The sequence below is a fragment of the Herpailurus yagouaroundi genome, unplaced genomic scaffold (genome assembly GCF_014898765.1).
Source record: "Herpailurus yagouaroundi ecotype Mexico unplaced genomic scaffold, PumYag 159, whole genome shotgun sequence".
NCBI classification, from domain to species: Eukaryota; Metazoa; Chordata; class Mammalia; order Carnivora; family Felidae; genus Herpailurus; species Herpailurus yagouaroundi.
The window spans coordinates 5,072,314-5,084,951 of NW_024412400.1; the positions used below are offsets into that span (position 1 = coordinate 5,072,314).

The 12,638-nt window shown below is 48.6% G+C and overlaps 1 protein-coding gene across 2 annotated transcripts in view; it reads right to left on the bottom strand.

Annotated features, from left to right (window-relative positions):
• Positions 1 to 12,638, bottom strand: part of TRANK1 (tetratricopeptide repeat and ankyrin repeat containing 1) — an 80,554-nt gene that overhangs the window by 17,633 nt on the left and 50,283 nt on the right. For both annotated transcript variants that reach the window (XM_040479728.1, XM_040479729.1), the window contains 5 exons: positions 11,837 to 12,036; positions 11,383 to 11,520; positions 6,415 to 6,561; positions 4,330 to 4,486; positions 1,027 to 1,115 (listed from right to left, as the gene is read on the bottom strand). In XM_040479728.1, the coding sequence (XP_040335662.1) occupies positions 1,027 to 1,115; positions 4,330 to 4,486; positions 6,415 to 6,561; positions 11,383 to 11,520; positions 11,837 to 12,036 (731 nt within the window). The remainder of the gene's footprint in view (positions 1 to 1,026; positions 1,116 to 4,329; positions 4,487 to 6,414; positions 6,562 to 11,382; positions 11,521 to 11,836; positions 12,037 to 12,638) is intronic.

Consider the following 12,638-nt stretch of genomic DNA (forward strand, 5'->3'; position numbering starts at 1 on the left):
CGTGTGAGGTGTAGGGATGCTGACCGTGGGAGAGGGATGGGGCTTCTCACGCTGGCTTCAGTATTTCAAAAGGACCAGCAGCGATAACATTGCCCGGAAGAAGGCTGCTCACGCTGGCAACACGGCTCGTGGCCCAGACTTGGTCAACTCAGTCTGGTGATAAAGCTTCACCCATGCTCACTAGCCCCAGACTGGCAGTCAGGTCTGTGTTGGATCAGTTCGAGAAACAATTGACCAACCTGTTACTGTTTTATTTCCTTTAACGTTTATTTACTATTTCCTTTGGGAGAAAGAGACACGCAGAGGGGCGCAGAGAGGGAAACCCAAGCAGGCTCTGCCCCGTCAGCGTGGTTCACCATCTCACTGGCTCATGAGATCATGACCGGAGCTGAAATCGAGAGTCGGCCGCCCCACCTACTGAGCCACCCAGGCGCCCCCAATCTGGTACTATTTTTTTTTTTTCAACGTTTATTTTTTGGGGGACAAAGAGAGACAGAGCATGAACGGGGGAGGGGCAGAGAGAGAGGGAGACACAGAATCGGAAACAGGCTCCAGGCTCTGAGCCATCAGCCCAGAGCCCGACGTGGGGCTCGAACTCACAGACCGCGAGATCGTGACCTGGCTGAAGTCGGACGCTGAACCGACTGCGCCACCCAGGTGCCCCTGCTACTATTTTAAAACGTGGTGGGATGACAGCAAAAAAAGTGGAAACGAAGAGCACAGGAGGAAAAGAAAGTTAACAGAAGGGTCTGTGGGTGGGGCAGAAGCCATGACACTCCCTCTTCCTATCGGTACATGCTGGCACTTGGCCACAGGGAAGGAATGTCACCCTTGCACTGGGGAAGGAGCAGGACAGGAAGCTCACTTCATCGCGGGGCGACCTGATATCTCGGAAGAAGTAGCACCACAGCCATAACCTTTGCCCTATCCTGGTGACAAGCTGGATGGCGGAAAACCTGCCTGTGAGGCCCGATGAGGTCCCCAGCCACAAAGACGTCACCCCCAGGCTCCTGGTCCAGCACTTACCTTCCAGCACTGGTGTTTAGCATAATATTCTCCCTGCGCGATCCATTCCTCAGGTGTCGAGGTCTTAACAAACATGCTGTCATCAAAGTCTGAAATGAAAAAGAAAAGTGGGTTTGCTTCTCTGGGCATTCGTTCCCTTAAATGTGCTCTTATGGGCTGAAGTGTGCCCCCTTCCCTCACCCCAAAAATGTATATGTTGCAGCCCTAACCCCCAGGGCCTCCGAATGTGATTATACTCGGAGGCAGGGCCTTGCAAGAAGTTAGTAAGTTAAAAGGAGGCTGTTAGGGTGGACCCTAATCCAATCTACGTCCTTATTAGAAGGGAGATTAACACGGAGAAAGAGGGGCTCACACGGAGGGAAAACCATCGACAAGCCAAGGAGAGAGGCCTCAGCAGAGGTCTGATCAAGGTGCTGACACTGTGGCCTCGGACTTCTCACGTCCAGTGCTGGAGACCGATACTGTACTATTCCAGAACGTAGACGATCAGGTTTGTGGTATTTTATTACGGCAGCCCTGGCAGACAAATACACCTGTGCTGTCTTTCTAGTATTCGTTCTAATACATAGCTTAGGGGCACGTGGGAGGCTCAATCGGTTAAGCATCCAACTCTTGATTTCAGCTCAGGTCACGATCTTGTGGTTCATAGGATCGAGCCCCTCATTGGGCTCTACGCTGACACCACAGAGTCTGCCTGGGATTCTCTTTCTCTCTCTGCCCCCCCCCCCCCGGGGTCCCCCCCCCTCTCTCTCTCCCTCTCTCTCTCACTTTCTAAATAAAAAAAAAAACAAAAAAAAAAAAAAAAAAAAAAAGATCGATGTTGGCTTACCAAGCCAGGTTGTCGCGGGTTTTGGAAGGGGGAAGTAGGGGTGAGAAAGGATGTTGCTCAGTTTTTGAACTTCAGTCTACCTTCCTCCCCTATGGCTATAGATTGGAAGACAGCAAATTCTGGGGCGCCTGGTGGCTCAGTCGGTTAAGCATCCAAATTCAGCTCAGGTCATGATTGTGTGGTTCGTGAGTTTGAGCCCTGTGTCAGGCTCCGTGCTGACAGCTCAGAGCCTGGAGCCTGTTCCGGATTCTGTGTCTCCCTCTCTCTCTGCCCCTCCCCTGCTCTCACTCTGCTTCTCTCTCTCTTTCTCTCAAAAATAAATGAACATTAAAAAAAATCTTTTTTTAAAACAAAGTCTATTCCTCCTTAAAAATCCAAAGCCATGTAGCTCTTAGCAAACTCCCACACAGGGGCTTTAGCAAGGAACAAGGTAAGAGTGCTTTACAGTGTTTTCAAATGCCCAGACTTTGCCCTCATGGTAAGCAGCGTGTCGCATCCCCATTGGTGGACGCAGACTATCGCAGCCACCTGCTGTCGGGCCTTTCTGTCGTCTCATTAGCCTGCTGGAGACTAGATCACACCCCTCCTGCAGCCCCGGAGCATCACCAGCAGTGGGCAACCCTCTCTGCTGGTTCTGAGCCACAGCTGCAAGAAGGACATGAAAGACTGAATACCAGCACCAGGCTGAGAGGCCAATCTGGGGCTAGAGGGGTCCGGGATCCCCGGGCCCGTGGATATCAACGGGGGGCAGCAAGGCGGACCTGCCAGCTTCGTTTAAAAGGCGCAAAATCCTTCCCGCCAGCCCTCTGCCATGCCCCGCAGCAGTGAGTGCAAAGACACCTTTGCAGCGTCTTGTCCTGACTCCCCGAGTGCTGTCAGCACCCGGGGGACATTTTACCTTCACAGCAGAGCTCCACAGTAGCTCGGCACAGGGCAATGAACTCTGCCGGCCCATGATGAAGAAACCCAAAGAACACAGTCACTGCGCTCAGCCCAAGCTCCCCAGCACAGTGGGAACAGATGTTCTCACAGACTTTCCCATGTGCAACTTACAACACAGCAAAGACTGCCCTTTTCTTGTATTCTTCATGCACCAAGACAGAAAATAAATTGTGATCTGGTTTCATTCTGAATGTTTAAATTAAGGAAAATTGCCTCTCCTGATGATCTCTCATAACAGGTGCCAGAATCTATTTTGAGACCAAAAGGAGTTTGCGCTGCAGGAAAGGCCAAGAACACCCATGGGAGGCCAGCCCACTCGCTCCCTTTTCGTTGAGGAAGTGAAAGCCCGGGGTGAGACAGTGTGCCTGAACAAGGTCACATGGCCGCATAGGTGGAAAGTTCTAATGAGAAGCTAGGGTTTTTTAACTCCAAGACTTCAACTTCCCCTGTTACACCTAACCGCCGGGGCCCAGGAATAGGACGTCTCACCCTGGTCCCCAGCTGAGCCATTGGCTGTAACCAGAAATAGTCTCCGTAAAACTAGATGGAAAATGCTCAGGAAATCAGCAGACCTCTGCACCCTGGCCAAGCCCTGCGCCTCCCCCCATCCTTGGAGAAATTAACTGTGGCCTAGAGGAGCCAACTCAACAGCTAACCCACAAGAAAGACAGCAATTTTCTCCTTTATGAAGGGCTGATTGTTTCTCTGTTATTTCTCCTACCAGGAGACCTCCATTCCGGTTTTTAATTAGCTAGTCTCTGTAAGTTATCACAACAACACACAATATTGGTTTGGCTTTCTCAACACCGCAAACAGCACGGAAGGGAAAAAGTAAAAGGTATCCATATCTACTCAACAACCCACACTCACGTGTCACAGGACCAGAGGAGCCGCCATAAACAGTTCCTCGTTGGTGGACACTTGACACTTAGGTTGTTTTAGATTCTGATAACTACAAATGGTGCTGTGATGAACACTCTTGTGCATAAATTTTTGAGGTTTTATACAAGAATGTTCTAGAATAGTCTCCTAGAACAAGAATTGCTGAGTCACTTTTAAAGCTGCACATTCTTTATTTTGATGGATATCGCCAATCAGCTGTCCAAAGACCATAGCAATTTGTGTTCCCCCAACAAAGCCTATTTCTTCTCACCCTCGCCCATGACCCTCACTTTTGCTTTTTTTTAAGTAGGCTCCACACCCAACATGGGGCTTGAACTCACGACCCTGAGATCAAGAGTCAGATGCTCTACTGACTGAGCCAGCCAGGTGCCCTCCATGACCTTCAGTCTCAAAGGACCAATAAAAGATCTTCCCTGAAGGAGTTAACCTCCCCCCATCCCATCACAAGCACACTTTCCCACATACCTTAGCGGTAAATACGAACGCTCATTTCTCAGAAGAATGTGCAAAGGAAAGAAAGCACGCTCTCAAAAATCTATACCCTGTATGGGTTTCATAGGTATCGTAAGAAGAAGTCAGGGGTAACCGGTTTTGTATCCAACAGCCAGAATAGTTTAAGGAGATCTCACCTTTATTTTCATCTGTCTTCACAACCTGGACAAAATTTCTTCTCATGAAATATTTGAAAGCAGGAGCCCGCTTCTCTGGGTTTTCATCAAAGATCCAGAGGTTGACCCGGGCCCGTGTGATAGCAGTATATAGCTGCTTCAGCTCTCCGTTGAGGAGCTAAATCGAGGACAAAGACAGACAGCCTCTTGTTTAAACCTTCAACGCCATACACTTCGATGGGCTTACTCATGTGGGTGAAACACAAAAAGCCAACGTAAGTATAGCCCAGGCATGGGCGGGACACGAGGAACTCAACTGTGGGCACAGCACAGGTAAGCAGAGCTCTAACAAGGGAGCACAACACTAGCACGGGACTGCCCTTGGATCTAACGTAATTTTATATTTTGAAATATTTACAGGTGCATAGGAAGTTCCAAAGACAGTGTAGAGAAGTCCCATGCACCTTTCATTCAAGTTTTCCCAATGGTTACATCTTACACAACTATTGTAACTTACTCTTAAAAATTAAGCCACTCATACACGTCTATGACCACTATCATTAGTACAAAATTACTCATGACCTATGCCACGCTTGAGGGCTACAGATATAAGGGTATTATGATTTGAGCATGGAGAAGGCCTACTTAATTAAATAATGCACATTTCAAGACAAGAGCCGATTTGTGGCTACCTAGAGGTTTGCATAGCTTGGCAGTGATCTAACTTCTAATTCTGCAGTGCCTGATGACTGCTACTCTGTTTGTTTGTTTTGCACTTTGCATGAGACGTTAAACGAGGGCAGGAGTTTCTCCCAAAATTTTTGGTTTCGCTGGTTCAATTTTCTGTGATGTTGCCCTTACTCTCTTGAGGCCCCATCAACCTCCCCCGGTCAAAAACTCTGCAGAACTGTTCAGGTTTAGCCGCTTTCTCGGTGAGGTAGCTGGGGTGTAGGGAAGGGGAAGCCAGGTCCCTTAACAGTATACGTGTGCAAAATCTGCCACCCCAAAATGTGGATTACCATCTCTTTGGCATGTGGATTATTATTATTCTTTTTGAGAGAGAGACAAAGAGAGAGGGCATAGTGAGCGAGCGGCAGAGAGAGAGGGAGGGAAAGAAAGAGAGAGAAGCAGGACTCACCCAAAGCAGGGCTCGTGCTCATCCGACATTGGACTCGAACTCACAAACTGTGAGATCATGACCTGAGCTGAAGTCAGATGCTTAATGACTGAGCCATCCAGGCACCCTGGGCCAATTAATTATTTTTAAGAAATGAAAGGCTCAGGAAGAAACTTTGACCTTCTTCCTGACTGCCTAAAAGAATGTAGACAGAGGACCTGCTCCAGGAAGGGGCCCATCACCACAGACAAGTACAGTATAATATGAACTAGGGGTGGTAAACAGGAACAATGGTAGCAAACTCTGTGTAAATTCCTTTCTGTGTCCCATTGTTTCTGGATGACCCAGCAAACATTTGCTTACCAAACGTTTATCTTTTTCATCTCCTTGTGAATTACTTTCTTTCCCTTTGAAGCCCTAAAGCCCTACCCCCTTCTCCCTGGTTCAGGGTGACGTATACACCTTATTTTGTTTGTTTTTGGAATCTCAGGTCTATGTCGATTTGCTGTACATACATAATTAAGTTTTGTTGTCTTCTGTTAATCTGTCTCGTGTCGATTTAATTTTTAGACCAACTAGAAGATAGAAGAATCCTGAAATGTAGAGAAAATTTTTCCTCCCCAACAACAGTTAAGGCTGGTATACAAGGCTCTATTAACTATTGCCCTGCATTTCACATCTGAGTTCCCTGTCGGCAGCATCCAAATTTCCAAAGAGAGCTGAGTTCCAGAGACGGATAGAAAGAACAAGCCTCCCCCTTGCACGTTCAAGACAGTGCCCCACCCATCAAGCCCCACTCTCTGCTGAGAAAAGAGAGTTTGCCAACACTGAGATCCCTGCCATGCCCACTCCCACCCTCCGCTCGCCATTGCTGACGTACAAAAAACCCAGTCAAGTATCAGACTCTGTTTTCAACCTCGTCTTCTCATCCAAACCTTGTTTACTGCCTCCCCATCAAACCAGCGTGTGGACAAATGGCAGGAAATCACCTTGTACATTTCTGGATTCATCACAACAGACCGACCCTGGGAGGAGCTGGGTTTCTCCAGGGGCACTTCAATCAGTGGCCGGTTTTCCTGTCTGGAGTCAGATGATGAAGGTGTAAATGAGGAAATGATCTTCCATTCCTTGTAAGCCTGAACAACAAGGACAAATTAGAGACCAAGAGGATATGCTTTTGAACTGTACACACAGCTTCATGGTGAATGAAGCCCCCTTTTCCTGGCCTGGGGCCCCCAGCCCCAGCTGTAAGGAGGCGGCCATCCTATGGCCTCAGCTGGGGGGACCTCAGGTTGCACAGGCAGGGAACGGGGAAGCCACCGTGAAAACTCCCCCGGACACTTGGCCAAGACAGTTGAGAAGCCAGGCACACGTGCCCACTTCCAGAAGGAATGCTAAGCACCCAGGAGGTTTCTTGTTTCAGTAATTTCAGCAAGCAGTATGGAAGGAGGAATCCAGTGTCCTTCACCCCTTTCCACAACGTGTCAGAGATGCCACTTAGTGTCAGCTGTTAAGACATACATGACAACATTTCTAACTAAACTATTCAAGCAAAGATGGAACAACGTTCAGGAACTGTGGACACAGTAGAATGATGTCAGAAAGAACATATTTATATCTCAGTTCTTTCTCTTCTCAGCTATGTGACCTCAGAAAAATTGTTTATTTGTTTCCGCTGGTCTCCTACTCCTGCTCTGAAAAATGGGGGTGATAGAACTACCCAAGTTTGGGGGGAAATAAAAGGAGATCATCAATGCCAAGTGTCTAATAATACGATGCTTGACAAGGAGTTGATATTTTAGCCACGCGTCCCTTTATCCAAACTCATACCACAGAGTGACTACGTAGACCAGAAGTTGGCAAGTTTTTTCTCTAAACGGTCAGGTGATAAAGATTTTAGGTTTTGTGGGCCACGTGGCCTCTGTCGCCACTACTCAACTCTGCCTTTATGGTGCAAAACCAGCCAGAGTCAGTTATGTAGATGTCTGGGCATGGTGTGTTCCAATGAAACATTGTTTTCCAACACTAAAACTGAATTGAATGTGGTTTCCATGTGTCATGTCATATTATTTTCCTTGGATTTTCTTCTTAACCATTTAAAAGTGTGAAAACCACTGTTAGGCCGCAGGCGGTACACAAGTAGACAGTAGGCTAGATTTGGCCTTCGCGGCTGGCAGACCGTGGCGAAGCTAAAGTGCCCAGAAGACGTGCCGGACGTAGGAGGCAGAACTCCCATGAAATTTCAGATTTCAGACTTCACTGCGTCTTGGGAAAGTGGCTAGTTAACTGTCCCTGGCCTTTACCTTTTCCATTTATAAAATGGTGCTCCCCAACGTGGATGGAACTAGAGAGCGTTGTGCTAAGTGAAATAAGTCATACAGAGAAAGACAGATAACACATGTTTTCACTCTCATGTGGCTCCTGAGAACCTTAACAGAAGACCAGGGGGCAGGGGAAGGAAAAAAAAAAAGTTAGAGAGGGAAGGAGGCAAATCATAAGAGACTCTGAAAAACTGAGAATAAACTGAGAGTGGACGGGGGGGTGGGAGGGAGGGGAGGGTGGGTGGGGGGCACGGAGGAGGGCACCTGTGGGGAGAAGCACTGGGTGTTGTATGGAAACCAATTTGAGAATAAATTTCATATTAAAAATAATAACCATAAAATAAAAATTCATCCTTTGAATGACAATCAATCAATAAATAAATAAATAACATGGTGCTACCTTCTCAAGAACGATGAAAACATGAAGCAGAATACGGTTCATGACGTCCCTCAAGTCACTCCAGGACTTACGCTATAGAAGTATTAGGGTAAATGCTTTACACGCTGCCTACTACGTAAAAATGGTCACGCTACTAACCAATTGCGAGATGAATCACCACGCTCTGAACAAGATGTGAACCATGTAATCATTTGAGTGGTTGGAAGTTTAAAAAAAAAAAAAAAAAAAAAAGGCTTCCGGACGTCCTTATGCCTATGGGCCTTACAGAGCCGCTCACGGTCACTGAATTGTGTGCCGACGAAGGCAGGCAAAAGACACAAGTGTTCTGACGTTTGCGAGGCTCTCCTGGGGGACAGCGCGAGGGGCAGACCGGCTGACCTTAGAAGGGCTTGTGAAGCACCAGCATATTTTAAAACCGCTGAATGAGGAGCAAAGCCACTCATCGGGCACGTGACTAACCTGCCTCCAGGAATAAAACACACTTTACTTTCAAGACAGGGCCTTTGAGGAGTGAGCACGTGTCTTTGTGGCAAGAATCCGGGCCTCCAGCACCTCTGAGCATCAAAGAAGCAGGATTTAACTCTTCCAGCTCCTTCTACTGGGATTGAGAATTGGGAAGGCCAGAGGTGGGCCTGTTCTCTAAGTGATTAACCCATAAAGGCTGTGGTTTCCAAAGTCCCTCCCGTCCTCTTCACAGGCCGGTGTGAAGGCAAGGGGTCCCCACGGGGGCAGAGTGAGCGGCAGGCGCCCTCCCAAGTCCCCACAGCGGGAGAGTGTGGGGGTGACTGCTGCTCCCCCCAGTTGAGGCCACATCCTAGAAGAGAAGGGTTTGGTGTAACCATTCTTGGTCCCTCTCCCGTCTCACAAGATGGCCCTGGCACCTACAGTTGAACAGGTCACAGCAAATCCTCCAGACAGAAGACTCACAAAGGAGGGCAACAAGAACTCCCCACCCCCACAGGCACATGCTCAAAGAGAGTGTCTGCCAGAAACACAAACTGGGGGTAGAAGAAGAGGCCAGGGATGGAGAGGGGAACTCTCCACGGTCGCCCGTATCAAAACACCATTGCTCTGCAGCAGCCTTCAGCCAGTCACCCCGAAGGAAACCCCACATGAGGAGCCAGACTACAGGCGACTGAAGACTCAAGCGATCCCTGTCTTTCCTCTGCTTTAATTAAAGCATTTCCTCTCACTTAGAAATGAGACGTTTGTCGGGCTTGAGTTTGTCCGTGGTAACAGGGGGTGTGCTCTGTGCCGGGGAAGGCATGGTTACATCCCCCGGGAACGGAGAAGCACCCCATCAGAAGCCTTTTTAGAAATCTTATCGCATGCACAGGATGGAGTGGCGGTTACCCAAAAAAAAGATTCCCTTTGGGATTATTTTCATTTCATGCGACAAACGGAGCCATTGGTGGGAGCACAGGGCCAAGATGTCTTTGCCTTTGTCATTTCCAGGATCAAGGTGAGACAGGATAACTGGATTTTTCTCTCACAAGTAGAACCGACCACAAGTTACAGATCCGTAAGCCCACAGCTCCTCAGGCTTCTTACTGGCACAAGCATACAGTCGGCACTTAATAAAGGACAGGAACAACAAAGTCTTACCCCTTCCTCTTTCGGCAGAGCCTCGGTCCAACCATGACCAATGGACGTATTTATGAGAAGAAAAGAGTTAGTCCTCAGAGATTAAAAATGATTCCAGGGTCAATGAGAGCGCATTAGCAAAAGTCAATAGAAAAAGAATGCACTTGAGGTCTGGCAGTGTCATACTCATCGTGGAAGATTCTGGAAGCCCATTTGCATGCGGGGCTTTAAAAGGAAAGGAGTACAGAGGAAAGATCTCGAGACTCGGAACTGAAAGCATCTGAGTTGGCACCTACATCATCACTATTTTCCCACAACCCTCAGCTCTACCTGTAGAATGAGGGTGATGAAAATACACACAACCTCAGAGGGTTAGAGGAGGATAAGGGGAAACAAGGCCTTCAAAAAGTACTTCATAAGCCGTAAAGCACCCATAGCAATGTTAGTCCTAGGTACCATCAAGGCAATCACATTTTTTATTTATTTATTTTTTTTCAACGTTTATTTTATTTTTGGGACAGAGAGAGACAGAGCATGAACGGGGGAGGGGCAGAGAGAGAGGGAGACGCAGAATCGGAAACAGGCTCCAGGCTCCGAGCCGTCAGCCCAGAGCCCGACGCGGGGCTCGAACTCACGGACCGCGAGATCGTGACCTGGCTGAAGTCGGACGCTCAACCGACTGCGCCACCCAGGCGCCCCGCAATCATATTTTTTAAAAGACCGGAAAGAAAACGCTAAGGACCCCATGTGAACGGTCAGCTCCGGGACAGATTTTAAGGTGTCAAGGCTAACAGTGCTCCTAAATCAAGTACGAAAAACAGCCCCTTCAAGCGTGCACGTGTGTAGTGGGAAGTCTGCGCCAGGGACAAGGACACAGCCAGCTACGTCCCCAGAGGAGACCCCACAGCACAGTCGACATCCAGCCTGAGCCCCCATCAAAAGAGAGTGAGAAACCAGTGGCTCGAGTTGGTGACTCTACCCACAGTGTACTGAGCTCGGGAAGAAAGACCCTCCCAAGGACTCGGGAGCCAAGTCAAAGCAGCGGGCTGGCACGGAGGTCACTGGGGGTCAATCCAGGGACTCTTTCACTGCCATCGTCTACACGGGCCGCAAGCAGTGGTGAAGCCATCCCAGAAGGGAGCTCCCAGGCGGGGCAGCTGTCCTCATCCCCCACATTCCCTGACGCAGTGGGCAAGAACCAAGCCTCATTTGTCTTCCTGGAGTTTTCTCTTTCTATGAACTGAACTTGCCCAGTTCTGTCCTCATAGGGTGGACACTGCTAACCTTGCCTTCCTTTGTAAGGCTCTCCTTAGAGCTCACTCCAACTGGAGCATCCTTGGGAGTCAAGGATAACAGAGCTAGTGAAAACTGGAAGCTGGCGCTTGGGTACCAGGCACTCAGAAGAAGATGAACACAAGAGAGTAGGGGCAGGGCGAACCAGCCGACGACACACTAGAAAACCACCCGCAGCCATTGACAAAACCTGTATCCAAACACACCCCGCCCCCCCCCCCCAATGGATGATGCTCTAAAACGGAAACCAGTGCCTGTGACAGACTCACTTCTACTCAGCTCCAAGTTGCGTCTCCCAGAGCGGAAGCCCAGCTCATACATACGCATGCACAGCGTGAACAGAATTCACTATGACATACCTCAGAATCAGTAAAAAAGTTGTAAAGGAGCACATCGTCAAATTCCAAGCCTTTGGCTTCATAAACGGTGAGCACAAGTGCTAACCCCAGCTCTTCTGGAATTTTCTCCTTTGCCACTTCATTAGCTACAAGGATTACCTGGGGAGGGAGGGGAGGAGAAGAAGAAGGTAGGAAAGGAAAACAACCATCAAATTCTACAAAGAGAAATCTGGTAAAAGCTCACTCTATTTCTGTGGGAGGCAAGTAACGTCTTGAAACGAGAAGTGGCCGCCAAGGGATCGGCCAACCGGGCTAGCTGAAATATTTATAACCGTTCACTCGCCCATCCCTGACACTCACCCATTCAGGAAGAGGGGCTACTGAATTCTACACTGTGGAGTAGTTCAGCCTCCCGAACCTTTTCTCAACTGCACACTGCTTTTTCTTTCACAACACGCATTCCCCAGAAGCTCACCTGGTGGGCTCCAAATTCAATGGGCTGGGTTTTCCTTTTGTTCCCTCGGAGCAAAATTGCCAAGTCGCTGACACTGCAAGACTCCAGGACAGTTGGTTTGGGACCATCAAAGAGGCCAGAGTCCCTGGGGAGGCGATCAAAGGATTCTGGGAAATAGAACTGAAGTAAATCCACCACTCCAGATGCCAGATTAAGGATTCCTGACATAGAAGAGAAAACACATGTCACACGATGAACAACACAACAACATGACTGGGTTTTTTTCTGTTTTTGTGCGTGTGTGTGTGTGTGTGTGTGTGTGTGTGTGTGTGGTTTTGTCCTGAGAAGCAGCATTGGCCCTGAGAGTATGGATCACTGCAAGCCAATTTCGGGTTCCCATTAGGTTACCACTTTGGCCCTGTGCGGAATCACTCTGGGGACAGGGGATGAAGGCAGAGACGCGTTGCTAAGGTGTTGTGGGATCTCATCCTCGACCTACATTCATATTAGAGAAAAACACCTCATAAAGAAATGTCGAGGCAGAAATGTAATTTGAACAATCAGTGTTGTCAGGATGCTAATATAAGGGGCTGGTATAGATGGTGAGGAGACAACAATGATTCTGACCCTTGGAGCTTGGAGCACTGGAAATGTTGCCACGGTAACTGCAGTGCTGGATGTTAGCTGGGGGCAGCAGCCAAGGCCTCCATCACCTTTCCACCACATTTATACCCAGCCGAGATAGGACTAAGCTGGAGAGAGGGTTTTGTGAAGAGCTTTCTCCCTGGGACCCGTTTCTCACTAAGCTCCTGTCACGTCTTGT